The sequence below is a fragment of the Oryctolagus cuniculus genome, chromosome 16 (assembly GCF_051225735.1).
Source record: "Oryctolagus cuniculus isolate XC-2025 breed Fujian yellow rabbit chromosome 16, ASM5122573v1, whole genome shotgun sequence".
Classification (NCBI taxonomy): Eukaryota; Metazoa; Chordata; class Mammalia; order Lagomorpha; family Leporidae; genus Oryctolagus; species Oryctolagus cuniculus.
The window spans coordinates 60,275,611-60,292,427 of NC_142882.1; the positions used below are offsets into that span (position 1 = coordinate 60,275,611).

Consider the following 16,817-nt stretch of genomic DNA (forward strand, 5'->3'; position numbering starts at 1 on the left):
TGCGGCACTGGCACACCGAGTTCTAGTCCTGGTCGGGGCGCCGGATTCTGTCCCGGTTGCCCCTCTCCCAGGCCAGCTCTCTGCTGTGGCCAGGGAGTGCAGTGGAGGATGGCCCAGGTGCTTGGGCCCTGCACCCCATGGGAGACCAGGAGAAGCACCTGGCTCCTACCTTCGGATCAGCGCGGTGCGCCGGCCACGGCAGCCATTGGAGGGTGAACCAACGGCAAAGGAAGACCTTTCTCTCTGTCTCTCTCTCTCACTGTCCACTCTGCCTGTCAAAAAACAAACAAACAAACAAACAAACAAAACCACAAAGGTATATTTACTCCTTTTTGTGGCCGGCGCACCGCGCTGATCCGATGGCAGGAGCCAGGTGCTTCTCCTGGTCTCCCATGGGGTGCAGGGCCCAAGCACTTGGGCCATCATCCACTGCACTCCCGGGCCACAGCAGAGAGCTGGCCTGGAAGAGGGGCAACCGGGACAGAATCCGGCGCCCCGACCGGGACTAGAACCCGGTGTGCCAGCGCCGCAAGGCGGAGGATTAGCCTAGTGAGCTGTGGTGCTGGCCGGTATATTTACTCTTTACATATGGATATACAGGTGGGCATTTAGCCTAGTAGTTAAGATGCCAGTTAAGACACCTGAGACCCACACTGGAGTGTATGTGTTTGATTGTTGGAGCTGGCTCCTTTCTGCTACTGGAGACCTTGGAAAGCAGCAGCAATGGCTCACATAGCTGGGATCCTGTCACCCAAGGAAGGGATTAAATTTCTGGCTCCCAGCTTCAGCCCTGGCCATTTCAGGCATTGAGGAAGTGAATCAGTGGATGGGAGCATACTCTCTCATTCTTTCTCAAATAATAAATTTTTAAAAATGCTTTATTTATTCTACAGGCAGAGTGACAGAGGGGAAGAAACAGAGAGAGAGAGAGAGAGAGAGAGAGAGACAGATACCTTCCATCTGGTGCTTCACTCCCCAGATGCCTGCAAAAATCAACTTGACCTAATTTAATGAATAGACATCAAGAACAAATAACCAATGAATTTGCATAATTAGTTTCAGACTTTAAAACTTAATTCTGAGGAATGATTTGATATTCTTACGTTGTCATCAAAATCCATGAAGTTGGACACGACTTTGACATTTGGATGATAAACACCAGCTTGACGGATAACTTCCTCTAATACATCTCCGATACCAGCCGAAAATATGAACACAGGAATACTGTGTTGTTGGAGCTTATCAAAGAAATCCTCATATCCTTCTCTGCAAGATGGAAGAACAAATATTGTTAAAGAATAAGCTTTTTCTCCTTTAAATTTACAAGTAAAAAAAAAAACCAAAATATTTTTACCTAATTCTATGACTCACTGATATTCTTGTGTCAAAATACTAACCAAAAGGGCTGTTCCTGATTATCTAAGATGGTACTTAAACAACAGTTAAATCTTCATTTTAATCAGTTCTAACAGTGCAAACTTGGGATGTTTTTAGAATCATAAAGAACATGGATATAAGCCTAGGGTTTACAACTCACACCACCTAAACTCAATGATTAAAGCACTTCTGGGAAAGCCTGTTCAGGGTGAGCTGAGAGACCACTTGCCTGCCATCCTGCTCGTCTACTCCCCCGGTGCTTGGAAGAGCAGAACAGCCAGAACTTGGCTGCATCCTCTTTACTTCTGGTATCTCCCCCTCCTAAGCTCTTAGAACCTGTTCTTCCCTTTTTACTCTTCCTGGACTATAGGTTAAATAAAGCTGCTCCTGCCTACAAAGGAATGAGATATTTAGTCATAGTCTTTCTGAGAATGTAATGCTTTCCTCCTTAGAAGCAATCACCTTACAATAAATCATCACCCAAAAGAATAAAAAAAAAATCTGCCTAATGAGTTGAAAATGTTAAGAGCTAATAAGTAGAGCCGGCGCCGTGGCTCAATAGGCTAATCCTCCACCTTGCGGCGCCGGCACACCGGGTTCTAGTCCCGGTTGGGGCGCCGGATTCTGTCCCGGTTGCCCCTCTTCCAGGCCAGCTCTCTGCTATGGCCAGGGAGTGCAGTGGAGGATGGCCCAGGTGCTTGGGCCCTGCACCCCATGGGAGACCAGGAAAAGCACCTGTCTCCTGGCTCCTGCCAGGATCAGCGCGGTGCGCCGGCTGCAGCGGCGGCCATTGGAGGGTGAACCAACGGCAAAAGGAAGACCTTTCTCTCTCTGTCTCTCTCTCTCACTGTCCACTCTGCCTGTCAAAAAAAAAAAAAAAAAAAAAAAAAAAAAAAAAAAAAGAGCTAATAAGTAGTACTGAACTTAAGATTAAAGCTCTTATAATTCATACATTATAAATATTGTAAGTATGAATTAAAACATATTCATTTTTCCTAGAAATAGTTTTCGAAGTTTGAGATTTCAAAATGTAGATTCATGCAGATTTAGAAGTAAGGCACTGGACTAAAACCTCTTCAAGTTGATTATAAGCACTCATATCTGATGTCTTTCAGAAGTATTTTGCAGGTGGGAGTCTAGCACAGCAGTTAAGATGCCACTTGTGACACCCACACCCCGTAACAGTGTGCGTAGGTTCAGGTCCTGGCCCTGCGCCCTTGCTGATGCCTTCTCTGGGAGGCGCAGGTAATGGCTGAAGTAGCTGGTTCCCTTCCTCCCACAAGGGAGACCCAGAATGAGTTTTCGACTTCTGGCTTCAGCCTGGCCCAGCACCAGCTATGTACGTGGGGAGTGGCCCAGCAAATAGAAAAGCTCTGTCTCTATCACTCTCTCCCTACAAAAATAAAATAAAAATAATAATAAAAATAAAAACTAATAAATAATAAAAATTAATAAAAAATTCAAAAGTATTTTGCTAAAAAATTTCCAAATGGCTTTGATTTCATAAATTAAGTTACTCTTGAAATTAATCTGGAGAAAAGAAATATAAATTGGTACTTAACTCTCATACAGCTCTTACTGTCTACACCAAGACCTACCATGTCATTCTAAATTTTTATCTCACCGCTATCCATTTTCTGACAGGTGGTATATTTTGGATATACAATATTATTACAGCTAAAAACACAAAACTGAATGCATATATAATAATAATAATTCAATTCGGTAGAAAATAACAACAAAAACTAGAAACTTACTTAAGCATAACATCAGATTCTGCCACAATTTCTTTAAGTTTACCTTTTGGTATACCTTGTTCAACAAGCAAACCATGGGATTTAGTATACCTGGAATTTATGACCACAGAGGGGGGAAAAGAATATCCATTAAAACATACCAAAACTATTATCATTATTATAAAACATTCTTTAGAGTGAGAAAATGAGTTTCTTTCGTCACATTTGGTTTAAACTTTACCACTTACATAAGAACATATACCCCATGCATCTCGAGATGGGATGCGCATGTTCTTACTGCATTTCACAGTGCTCCCAAACTCAGGCTTTGCGTAAAAATGTTAACAAGGTAATGAAAGGAAACGGCTGTTAAGCCTCCCTTCAGTCTACAAGTAAGAATTCAATGCGAGCTAAGGAGACATAAACATTTCTCTGACTGCAGTAAGAATTAATATGAAACCATTATTTCCATCTGTCTGTAGTTTGCATTTTCATGACATGTCTAAGTACAGCAGAGGCTGCTTAGTGAGCAACAGAGAAAGTCCTTGGTATGTAACGTGTCGTATTCAGATTAACTTGCTTTATAATTATATAAAAATATGTGTAATCACAGCATCTCAGTATAATGGGTCTTGAAAATCTCTCACCTTTACAACTATGCAATCAGCAACCCCTTTCCCCTAAATAACCTGACTTTTCACCTAAAAAATCCCCCCACAATATTCCCAAATGCCTCTCCTCTCTGCGTCAGTTTCTATCAGGCCAGTGAACTCAATCTCCCAGGGATGTTACTCCATTGCCAGTGTGGCCTTCTTGGAAAACTGCATTTTGATTAATGCAACAAACACCACAAGTGTATATCCTGGTAACCATGTCATCTGCTTAGGTCCAAGTAAGCTCAGACTCTAGACCCTAAGTTCTTTATTTTTAACTACAGTGCAGGATTTTTAACTTAATCTCACTGAACTTCATCTTGAATAAACTAAAACAGATTCTAGAGTGTTAGAAATTCTGTTACATTGAATTCATTGTCTTAACTTATGACTCTATTTGTATATAATACTGGGAAAAAATAAACCATCAGTGGTAACTATAATGTTTGATTAGCTTTCTAATTCTCCCACCACTCAATACACACTTACCATTCTACCATATAAGGGTACTTTTCTTCCACAGTAAGAATCGGATCAACTTCAATAGGATAATATTGTTCCCTTAGTTGCATCAGCTAGAAAGAAATGAGTAATTTAATCATGACAATTGCAGATTGATCTGCTTAGGTTTATAGAAAGCAGAACAATGTAAACGAGTATTCTCTATAAGCTGCTTTATAGGTAAAGATTAAAATTGAAGAGATCGTTGTTGATCTTAGTTTATGTGTAACTAAATGTAAATGCAAAAAGTTATCTTTGTTTCATAAAACACTTTCAGGTAAGCAATTTAGTGAAAGCAGTAATCAAATTATCACTACAGTAAAGCTTTAATTTTCATATAAAAGTATTAAATTTGATTCACAGTTTGAGTCTTTGTTAAGCTATACACAGACACTAACTCGACCAAAATACTGAAGCAATTTCCTGATCAATTTAAGAGAGCACAAACTATAAAATCTAAGTATTTTAAAAATAATTCTCCAGTTAATGTAAGGAAATAACAATATATTGGTAACTACTTTACATAAGTTTTGTTGTTCAAAAGTTACTATTTTTCTTTTTTAAAAAATTTCACTGGACAAATATTTACAAAGCATCTACTGCAAACTTTGCTGGAGAAAATTCGGGGGTGGGGGGGGAGGCAGCAACAATTGCCCTTGTATTATTCAAGTGTTGGGCCGGGGTGAGGAGGTGCACAGGTGTCAATCCAAGAGTCCCACAGGTCTACAGAGATCACAGCTATGGAAAGTTCTCAGGGAGGAAAAGGACAGAATGTTTACTGAGTGCTAACTCTGTGCCAGGCATGATTATATGCACTTTGCATTCTTGTTTATGTGAATGATCCTGAAGAAATTCTCAGATAAAAAAGTCTAATAAAATCTGTGACTGGGATGAGTGTCAGTGCTTACCTTTTTCTGACATTCATCTGTAACCAGCTTACAGTTATCAATGACATCTAGAGAGAGAAAGAAAAAAAACAGCAAATGAAATACCGTGATTATTCCTATCACTACCATGAGCAACTTGTTACTCTCCTTTTAAGTAACATGTCAACTAGCATAGCTGATACAACGTGTAGTCTCAGTGATTTCACTCACATGGCATTGCTAGAGAAGCTAATGGCTTCAAAATCTGAGATGTAGCATTTGCTCACTTAGTCCACTGAGCTAGACAATTCAGTGTTTTCACATACTGTGAATTATACGCTGGCTTGACATTTTCACCTCCCTTTTTAATAAAATAGGTGCAAGAAATACATACTTGGGTTATCTTCCACTGGTTTCCCAGGTGCATTAGCAGGGAGCTGGATCAAAAGTGCCAGCTTGAACCTCTGCTCATATGAGATGCCAGCATTGCAGGTAGTGGCTTAACCCACTGCACCACAATGCCAGCCCCAATAGCTTACTTTTAATTTATACACATGACACAAAAATTTAGCAATCTGGGGCCAGTGTGGCATAGTGAGTTAAGCTGCCACGTGTGCTGCCAGCATCTCATATGAGTGCTGGTTCAAGTCCTGGCTGCTTACTTCCAATCCAGCTCCCTGCTAATATGTGTCTGGTAAAGAAGTAGAAGATGGCCCACGTGTGTGGACCCCTGCACCCACATGGCAGTCCCAGAGACAGCTCCTGGTTCCTGGGTACAGTCTGATCCAGTCCTGGCCATTTTGCCCATTTGAGGAGTGAACCAGTGGATGGAAGATCTCTCTCTCTTTCTCTTTCTGTGTTCCTCCCCTGGCCCACTGCCCCAAAAATCTGCCTTTCAACGAAATAAAAATAAACTGGCAATTTTCCTAGAAAACAGATTATTTGATAGTTTTTTTCTTTAGATTAACCCAAAGTTTAAAACTCACTTAAATATCTCCTGACTAATGAACATACATTTGGTAATAAATAGTTCAGAAGTCTCCATTCTCTTCACTACCAGAACTATCCATGAAACAGCCAAATATGTGACACGTGGAAAAATAAATCCTCAAAATATAGTAAGAAAAAGCAGATTCCCACACTTTCCATATCCCAAAAAAAAAATTTTTTTTTGACAGGCAGAGTGGACAGTAAGAGAGACAGAGAGAAAGGTCTTCCTTTGCCGTTGGTTCACCCTCCAATGGCCGCTGTGGCCGGCGCACCACGCTGATCCGAAGGCAGGAGCCAGGTGCTTCTCCTGGTCTCCCATGCGGGTGCAGGGCCCAAGCACTTGGGCCATCCTCCACTGCACTCCCGGGCCACAGCAGAGAGCTGGCCTGGAAGAGGGGCAACCGGCACAGAATCCGGTACCCCGACCGGGACTAGAACCCGGTGTGCCGGCACCGCAAGGTGGAGGATTAGCCTAGTGAGCCGTGGCGCCGGCCCCAAAAGAATTTTAAAAACCCAGACATCTTACAGGTTATACAAATAAAAGGATCTTAAAATACTTTAATTTTAGTTTCATGAATTTCTTTAAAAATATCACACTTACTATGACAGGTTGGGCATCTTTTCCCTTTGTAAGAAAATCTACTTAGTGTCATATCAAAGTCAGTTATTATCTGTAAGAAAAGGGAGAAAGACATTATGTAAACACAGCCACAATGGCGACAATTTGTGTGTGCTATGCAAATGCATACTGTGAGCTCTCTGGGCACAGCATTGTGCTTAGTCCCTTATCCCTACTGTAGGTCATCATCCCAATGCTGCTCATATAAAAGGTCCTGGACATGACCTTAACCAAAAGGTGCTATCTTAAGTGCTCTAACGTCACCAAATAAAACCTGAGTAATCCATATGGGAATTCACAATTGCAGGTGACGTGGTTATTCTCTCTAGAGATAAGGCATTACATAATTTCAGCCAACTTGGTCAATGTACAAAAGTACAGCGGAAGCAATTTAATTATATGAAGCTATTTGTTAGTGACACTGCTTTATGCTGGCTTTGAGTTGCTTATTTAATATAATATACCAATGTATGAACGACTACGTAAAACAGTCTGCCAGCTCAAGAGAGTGAATTAAAATACTATTTTTTCACAAGTGTTTAACAAAAGGAATGATTTCTTTATTATGCAGCTTGTTGGTTTAATTTACATTTAAAATGTTCCTTAAAAAAGAATTATTTTAACTCAATTATTCTTTAATAAGGTTACATTTTAATTCAAACAATTATTATTTACTAAATTCAAATATGGAAGAACTTGAAACTGTACTTCTAAGTATTATTATTAGATTTTATCAAAACAGAAGATGAGTGAGTTTCCTTGAACTGTAAAAATTAAAGGTGGGGGGAGTTGGCGTTGTAGTGTAATGGCGTAGTGAGTAAAGCTGCGGTCTGCACACCAACAACCCATGTTGGCACTGTTCAAGTCCTGGATGCTCCACTTCCGATCTAGCTCCCTGCCAATGGCCTGGGAAAAGCAGCAAAAGATTGCCTAAGTGTCTGGGCTTCTGCCGCTGATGTGGGAGACTCAGAAGAAGCTCCTGGCTCTCCTGGCGTTGGCCTGGCCCAGTGCTGGCTATTGCGACCATATGGGGAATGAACCAGCAGATGGAAGATCTCACTGGCTCTCTCTGTAACTCTTTCAAATTAATAAATAAATAAATCTTTAAAAAAAAAAAGGTTGACAATAAAGACCTGGTGGCACTTATTCACCTGAAGTTTGGCAGCTCCTCCTTTGATAAGACCACAAATAATTTCTTCTACTCTTTCAGGATTCTTGATGCGAACTGAATCTTTCTGGAATTCAGGCATCTTGAAAGCAAAAAGAAATTAGTATTTTTAAGTCTCTTTCCTCAAGTTCCCTTGATACTGAACATATGCTTGTATCATTTAAAGATAACAAAAATACTGAAACATTATTTTTTAAAAGCAAGCCAGTATAAAAATGACCATTTACACATATAAATATTTCAAAGTACATCAGTAGTTTCCACCAGAGACAAAGATGAAACTACATTTGTGATTCATTCACTGTATAAGAGTGTAACTTCTGATTATAAAAGTAATGTTTGGGGCCAGTACTGGGGCTCAATGGGGTAGGTTGCTGCCTGTGATGCTGGAATCCCATATGAGCATAGGTTCGAGTCCTGGTTGCTGACTTCTGATCCAACTCTCTGCTAATGGCCTAGAAAAGTGAGGAAGATGGCCCAGGTGCTTGGACCCCTGCCATCCATGTGGGTCACCCAGAAGGAGTTCCAGGTTCCTGGCTTCTGTTTAGCCCTGGCCTGGCCACCGAGGCCATTTGGGAAGTGAAGCAGTGGAGCAAAGATTTCTCTGTCCCTCTCTGTAATGCCACTTTTCAAATAAATTAATCTAAAAAAATTTAAAAAATGATGCTTACTTACAGAAATAATAGAACATAAAAAAAGAAAACTGCCTGGAGTTCTACCCATCAAAGACAAACAAGTAAACATTTTCATTTCTTTTCCATTAGTCCATTTCTCTGATTACAAATATACATGAATATGCAAATAGTTTTAAGTCATTCTCATTATATACTTTTGCACCTGGCCTTTCCAAATTAACATTATTATACATATATATCATTATGACATGCTTTCAAACAGGATTCATTAATCAAAATAAAATCCCAAAATTGAACAGAGAACTTTTTTTTTTTTTTTTTTTTTTTTTTTGACAGGCAGAGTGGACAGTGAGAAAGAGAGACAGAGAGAAAGGTCTTCCTTTTTGTGGTTGGTTCACCCTCCAATGGCCGCCGCGGCTGGCGCATCGCGTTGATCCTGATCCAAAGGCAGGAGCCAAGTGCTTCTCTTGGTCTCCCATGTGGGTGCAGGACCCAAGGACTTGGGCCATCCTCCACTGCACTCCCAGGACATAGAAGAAAGCTGGCCCGGAAGAGGGACAACCGGGAAAGAATCCGGCGCTCCGACCGGGACTAGAACCTGGTGTGCCGGCACCACTAGGCGGAGGAGTAGCCTACTGAGCCGCGGCACCAGCTTAATATTTAATATATTTAATTTATTTAAATAAACATTTAAATATTTTGATTTAAATATTTAAATAATTGAAATATTTAATATGTTGAAAAGTTGCTTTGGCCGGCGCCGCGGCTCAATAGGCTAATCCTCTGCCTGCGGCACTGGCACACCGGGTTCTAGTCCCGGCTGGGGCGCCGGATTCTGTCCCGGTTGCTCCTCTTCCAGTCCAGCTCTCTGCTGTGGTCCAGGAGTGCAGTGCAGGATGGCCCAAGTGCTTGGGCCCTGCACTCGGATGGGAGACCAAGGGAAGCACCTGGCTCCTGGCTTCGGATCAGTGCAGTGCGCCGGCCGCAGTGGCCATTGGGGGGTGAACACCAACGGCAAAAGGAAGACCTTTCTCTCTGTCTCTCTCTATCTCACTGTCCACTCTGCCTGTAAAAAAAAAAAAAAAAAAAAAAAAAAAGTTGCTTTAAGATCTTTGTTTCTCTTTACTGTATTATATCCCAAATAACTTATTCAATGTAATTGGCTTACATTTTAAGATAAATATCTTTAAAATTAAGAGATCTACAGGGCCGGCGCCGCGGCTCACTAGGCTAATCCTCCGCCTAGCGGCGCCGGCACACCGGGTTCTAGTCCCGGTTGGGGCGCCGGATTCTGTCCCGGTTGCCCCTCTTCCAGGCCAGCCCTCTGCTGTGGCCAGGGAGTGCAGTGGAGGATGGCCCAGGTGCTTGGGCCCTGCACCCCATGGGAGACCAGGAAAAGCACCTGGCTCCTGGCTCCTGCCATCGGATCAGCGCGGTGCGCCGGCCGCAGCGCGCCGGCCGCGGCGGCCATTGGAGGGTGAACCAACGGCAAAGGAAGACCTTTCTCTCTGTCTCTCTCTCTCACTGTCCACTCTGCCTGTCAAAAAAAAAAAAAAAAAAAAATTAAAAAAAAAATTAAAATTAAGAGATCTACAAAAAATATTAGACCACCTAGGCTTAGGCTGTTACCAGACTGGTTTATGAAGATTTTATGTTTGTACAACGATTTAATGGTAAGCGTTTTTTCTTCTTTCTAACCTACCAAAAGTAGAAGGAAATGGAGTTGGTTCATCTGACAAGTAAATTTTGTTCTCGCCTCAAGCCTTAATTGGCAGATACATAGCAATCAGCATATGCCTGATTCAGTAACTAACCCATTATTGTGAAAAAAAACATAGGATGTATGTCACCAACTGTTTCCACCAAGAGTAAATTACACTCTCAAGTTTCAGATAATGGACAAGAAAACAGCATCAAGACCACTTCAAAACAGGCTGGCTTCTACTAGGCCAACAAGAAGACTGGTTTATTCGAAACCACTGTGGAATAAAGAGAACAAGCGGCTGGAGGCACTGGTAGCCCTACTTCTTGGAAGCATGCAACTGTTTGTTTTCAGGTAAATAAGTGGTGAACACCCAAACAGCACTGGAGTGAAATAACTGATAACACACGGAAGATAACACATGTTGTGTGTACCATCACAACAGGTAGAGGAAGAAGTCTGAGAAACACAAGAATGATCATTATATGGAGTTGTACACTTCTCTCCTTACACACACACACACACACACACACACAGTGTCAGGGAAGTCCATGAGAGATACTTCTCAGGAACACAGGAGATGGGTCATGTTCCTCAGCTATGTTAAAATGCAGCTACAAAACAGAAACAAAGATGTTTCTATGAATCATGTCAAGGAGCATCAAAACACTGAGAAGCACAGGGCAGGAGAGTGATGAGACACAGCACATCCTTCTGTTAGCTCCTTCTGTCCGGGTTCCTCTTGGACAAAAGAAGACCTGGTTTGGTGGCACACAGAATAATACTTCAAGTTGAAAGGATAAACTATTTTGAATTATCTGAAAACTTTTTGATCTGATGATATAATTTTATAGAAAATAAATAAGGGTCTAAAAATTTTCATCATTTGAGGTAAAATGAAAACAAACATTTTAGAAGGCCTTCATGTAAGCTGTTAGGCAAGGAGTAAAGCCTTTCTGACAAGAGTCAGGGTGTGTGAGGGCAGCCTGTTGAAATCCTTGCTTAGTGTATACTAAGTTGATCTGTGTATGAAGGTAATTGAAAACGAAACTCGATGAAGGGCGGGATGGGAGAGGGAGTGGGAGAGGGGAGGGCCGCGGAGGGAGGGAGGGAGGTGGCGGGGGAAGCCACAACAATACAAAAGTTGTACTTTGTAAATTCACATTTATTAAATAATAAAAAGAATAAAAAAAAGAGTCAGGGTGTGTTAGTCGAATGGAGCCTAATCTAAATCCTCATGAAAGATGATTAAGACCTAAAATACTTTATTCTGACTGATGTTTAATGTATTTTGTTTGCACAGATGAACTCATTAACCTACACCCACATCCAAAAAGCAAAAATTTCTAAAGAAGGTGATTTCAAAAGTATGTCATTTTATTCACAACTCAATAGCAATATTAGATTATCTGATATTATCATGTCGATACATTGGGATAAGATAAAAATGAGTATCTTCATGATACAGCCACCAAATTTCTGTGTTAATATTGCCAATCAATAATGTCTCAGACTAATTATTATCCTAATCACCAGGATAAGATTATGACAACTTCAAAGTTTAATCATATTTATATTTAAAAAATATAACATTAAATTTTGACTTAAATAATATACACATGTATTCTTTTTATAAAGAATTATTTTTTCAAAAAAAGGTTTATTTTAGGTATTTGAAAGGCACTGTGACAGAGAGGGAGATCTTCCATCCATTGCTTCATTCCCCAAATGGCTATGATGGATAGGGCTGGGCCAGGCTGAAGCCAGAGGCCTGGAACTCCATCTGGATCTCCCGTGTGGATGGTAGAGGCCCAAGGACTTGGGCCATCATCTGCTGCCTCCCAGCTGGTCCCTCATCTTTGTTTTTAATTACCTTAATATTATTCTGCATTTTCTGGAAATGATCCATATAACATTAGTTTAAATCATTTAAGAATCTCAGTCAGGAGGGCTGGCGCTGTGACGCAGCGAGTTAAAACCCTGGCCTGAAGCTCCGGTATCCCATATGGGCACTGGTTCTAGTCCCAGCTGCTCCTCTTCTAATCCAGCTCTCTGCTGTGGCCTAGGATAGCAGTAGAAGATGGCTCAAAACCTCAGGCCCCTGCACCCACGTGGGAGACCTGGAAGAAGTTCCTGGCTCCTGGCTTTGGATCGGTGCAGCTCCGGTCATTGCGGCCATCTGGGGAGTGAACCAGTGGATGGAAGACCTCTCTGTCTCTACCTCTCTCTGTAACTGTCTTTCAAATAAATAAAATAAATCTTAAAAAAAAAAAAGAATCTCAGTCAGATATTTTCAGGGATATATCTTCTATTTTTCACATTTGGTACAGGCAAAAAAAACCTTAAATACTGTACTGGTACCAAGGTGTGGGTACTACAGTAAAACTAAACATGAGTCTTGGGTATAGCAGTTAAGACACTGCTTGGGATGCCTGCCTCCTGTATTGCATGTCTGGTTTCAAGTCCTAGTTCCATTTTAGATCCAGCTACCTGTTAATGTGTACCCTGGAAGGCAGAAGGTGATGGCTCAAGTACCTGGGTCCCTGTCACCCACATAGAAGACCTAAATTGACCTAAATTTGGCCTGGCCCAACCCTAGCCTTTGCAGACATTTGGGGAGTGAACCAGCAGATGGGAGATCGCTTTCTGCCTTTCAAGTAAATTTGAAAAACAATAATAAAAAACTTCACTTATTTAGAAAAAAAAAAAAGGTTATAGCTTTAAAGCCATCTATTCAGGCTATTACAAATATCCACACAGAGATGATTTCATAGTTTATTAGGAACTTTTGCATTATTAAATTATTACTGATAACCAGATCCCCTGCCTACCACATATTTGGCCTGTCTCCACATTAAGGCAGCATGGGCCAAATTCTTTTATTCAGTCAATCACCATATTTAGTCATTAGGAGTAAGGCACAGCATTAAGTAGCTCTGTAAGAGATACACACACTCAAAGTGCATACTCTCTGATGTGCATTGCAATATGGGAACCCAAATAAGTAATACATTGCCAAGATGTAGAGTTAAAATATGAAGAGGACCAGGAACAGAAGAAACAGATTACTTCTACTGGAGCTAATGGAGGAAGAGCCATCTGAGCTAGGCTTTGGAAGAGACACAGCATTTGGAAATTGGGGAAATTGGAGCCGGCGCCACGGCTCACTAGGCTAATCCTCCACCTTGCGGCACCGGCACACTGGGTTCTAGTCCTGGGCGGGGCGCCGGATTCTGTCCCAGTTGCCCCTCTTCCAGGCCAGCTCTCTGCTGTGGCCAGGGAGTGCAGTGGAGGATGGCCAAGTACTTGGGCCCTGCACCCGCATGGGAGACCAGGAGAAGCACCTGGCTCCTGCCATCGGATCAGCGCAGTGCGCCGGCCGCAGCAGCCATTGGAGGGTGAACCAACGGCAAAGGAAGACCTTTCTCTCTGTCTCTCTCTCTCACTGTCCACTCTGCCTGTAAAAAAAAAAAAAAAAAAAAAAAAAAAAATTGGGAAATTGGGGAAGAGTCCAAGCGCAGGGTCTAACGTGGGAAAAACAGAAACAGCTCTGTTTGTCTGGAATTTAAGTGTGTTCACATTCTGTGAAGGACCTGTTTGGAGCCAGGTCATATAAAATTAAGAATAACATCCTAAGGAGTCCTCAACATAAAACACAGAGATCAACATTTTTAGAAAAGGAAACTCAAGAGCCAACGCGTGGTGCAGCTGGTTAAGCTGCTGTCTGTTCTACTGCCAATCCATCTCCTTGATAATGCTCCTGGGAAAGAAGATGAAGATGGCCCAAGCACTTGGGCCCCTGCATCCACGTGGGAGACCCAGAGTTATAGGCTCCTGGCTGCCATTATGCCATTATGGCATATTGGGGAGTAAACCAGCAGATGAAAATTTCTCTTTCTTTCTCCTTCTCTGTAACTCTTTCAAATAAATAAATAATTCTTTTTTTTTAAAGAAAGGAAACTCAAGGTAAAAAAGGAAAATCAAAACCCCGTAACTATCTTTCAGTTTGTTTTCTTTCAGTCTAAACAATTGTAGGTTGTGTCTACTGCTATTTGCTTCTAGAAGGAAGCACATGCTAAATGGTTCTAACTCCCAGTAACAACAAATTTATAATATTTCCCTGTTTTAGTTTAAAAAAAATTAGCTCAGGGGCCGGCACCATGGCTCACTTGGTTAATCCTCCACCTGCAGCAACAGCATCCCATGTGGGTGCTGGTTCTAGTCCCGGTTGCTCCTCTTCCAGTCCAGTTCTCTCCTGTGGCCCAGGGGGGCAGTGGAGGATGGCCCAAGTGCTTGGGCCCCTGCACCCGCATGGGAGACCAGGAGGAAGCACCTGGCTCCTGGCTTCGCATGGGTGCAGCGGTGGTTGTAGCGGCCATTTGGGGAGTGAACCAACAGAAGGAAGACCTTTCTCTCTGTCTCTCTCTCTATGACTCTACCTGTCAAATAAAAAAAAAATCAGCTCAAACAAGAAAATATGTTTTAGATTAGTTTAAATCTGTGAATCAGCTATATATGCTCAACCCAATGATTGAAATGACAACCATGCAATGTATGCAAAGATTATGTCCATGTTATGTTGAACCACATGAAACTGGCAATCTTCGGGAGTAAGTATTTGACCTGGCTCTTCAGATGCTCATGTCCCACCCTGGAGTGCCTAGGTTTATTCTTGGTTACAAATCCTGATTCCAGCTTCCTATAAATGACACCTGGGGAGGCAACAGTGATGGCTCAAGTAGTTAGTTGGGTTCCTGCCACCCACATGACCCAGCCCTGGTGGCTGTGGCCATTTGGAAAATGAAGTAGCAGATGACAGCTCTATCTCCATCTCTTTGCCTCTCAAATGAATAAATAAAACTAAAATATAAAAGCTGGCCATATTGGACTAAATATGATATGTAAAAACAATTTCCTGTGATCCAACTTAATAACAATAATCAAAATGATGACTTCACATCACTTTGAGTCAACTTTACCTTCAATTGTATACTGGTGGGGGAAGGTAAGTTTAACAAGAGATTTAGTAAGTGTGACAGAAAGTTGTTTGCTTGCTAAGTTCTAATTTACAGGCTCAAGCAGAAAAAGAAAGACAAAGAGAAGGATGAAAAAAAAAAAAAACAAAAAGGAGAGCAAAAGAAGAACAGTAACAAAAAGAAAAGAAACAGATCATGGGAGCAGTTGTTTTCTTTTAAAAAGACTTGAAACTGTCATTTTTAGGAGCCCACAATTGTAAATACAGAGAACAGATGTAATTTACCCCACATGTATGAATAAATATACTATATACATGGTTAAAATATTCGAAGTGCACTTCAAAAAGTTTATGGAAATTGGAATTAAAAGTTAATTATGGTTTAAAAATGTTTGAAAACAATACACACAAGGATTGTATTGTGAAAAGTTATGCCTGGGTTTCAAAATTTTTTTGTGCCAAAATAAACTTATCTTTTAATTCTATTTTCCCACAATCTTTAAATTTGTTTTAAATTTCATTTCCATTTATTTGAAAGGCAGAGAGTCACAGAGATATTCTGTGTCTGTTCACTCCTCAATACTTAACACCTAGGTCAGGGCCGGTCCAAAGCTAGGTGCTCAATACTCCATCCAGGTCTCCCATGTTGGTGGAATAATTGTACTATCACTCGCTGCCTCCCAGGGTCTGCATTAACAGGAAGATGGAATCTGAAGTGGAGCTGGAACTCACAACCAGCCATTCTGATATGGGATGCAGGCATCTCAAGCAGCATCTAACTTCTACAGCAAATGTCCCCCTACTCCACAACCTTTTTAAACTTCCATCATATACAGGAGATTAACATTTACTCAGAACTTATTAAGTATTACCAAGAAGTTTATGTACTTTCCCATTAAACATGAATGAGAACAACATGAGATTGGAGGAATCATACTCATTTTAAATGGTAACTGACAGCCACTGTTCAAGGACATTTAGCTACTAAGGAATAAGTTGAGATCTGAAGCCAGTTCTGACTCCAAAGTCTTTATCTTTCCTAACTCATCCTAGTGTACATAACACAATGAACTCTACTATTTATGCAAGAGTCTGTTTTTAATTTGAATGCCTGTCAGTTTAAATCAGGAGCATAAGATAAAATATTTCAGATTGTATGGTTTAAGTATGTTGAGGAAGAGGGTAGCCATTTCATATGCTAAGAAGCACTCTAAAGCACAGGTAACTTGAAAATAAATTCAACAAATATTTGAGGTTCTATTGTATGTCAAGCATTGTGAAGAGAGATCTGCAGTTTCAGTTCCATAATGATGTAGAGACAGAGGTAAAAGTGGTGAACATTCACCATTAATAAATGTAAATGGGAATATTCAAATACCCACCATTTTCACATGTACAGCAGTCTCTTGATTAGTCATTTCTTGGTTATCCAATCTTCTGGATTTTCCCAGGTGATGTCACAGCAAAAAAGAGAAAAAAGGGTACATGTGACATACTTAAATCTCTGGCTCTTCTTGTATGCTAATGACATACTAATGTGGTAATTTTGGTATGACTTAAATACCAAGTTATTACAGGCATCCTTTCATTTCTAA

General features: G+C 41.1%; 1 protein-coding gene across 11 annotated transcripts in view; it reads right to left on the reverse strand.

Moving 5' to 3' along the window:
• Nucleotides 1–16,817, reverse strand: part of NT5C3A (5'-nucleotidase, cytosolic IIIA) — a 42,883-nt gene that overhangs the window by 2,253 nt on the left and 23,813 nt on the right. For 3 of the 11 annotated variants that reach the window (XM_051852753.3, XM_051852754.3, NM_001089315.1), the window contains 7 exon segments: nucleotides 16,605–16,659; nucleotides 7,894–7,992; nucleotides 6,725–6,794; nucleotides 5,176–5,222; nucleotides 4,256–4,341; nucleotides 3,135–3,224; nucleotides 1,104–1,266 (listed from right to left, as the gene is read on the reverse strand). In XM_051852753.3, the coding sequence (XP_051708713.2) occupies nucleotides 1,104–1,266; nucleotides 3,135–3,224; nucleotides 4,256–4,341; nucleotides 5,176–5,222; nucleotides 6,725–6,794; nucleotides 7,894–7,992; nucleotides 16,605–16,640 (591 nt within the window). In that variant the 5' untranslated portion in view covers nucleotides 16,641–16,659. 11 annotated transcript variants of the gene reach the window in all.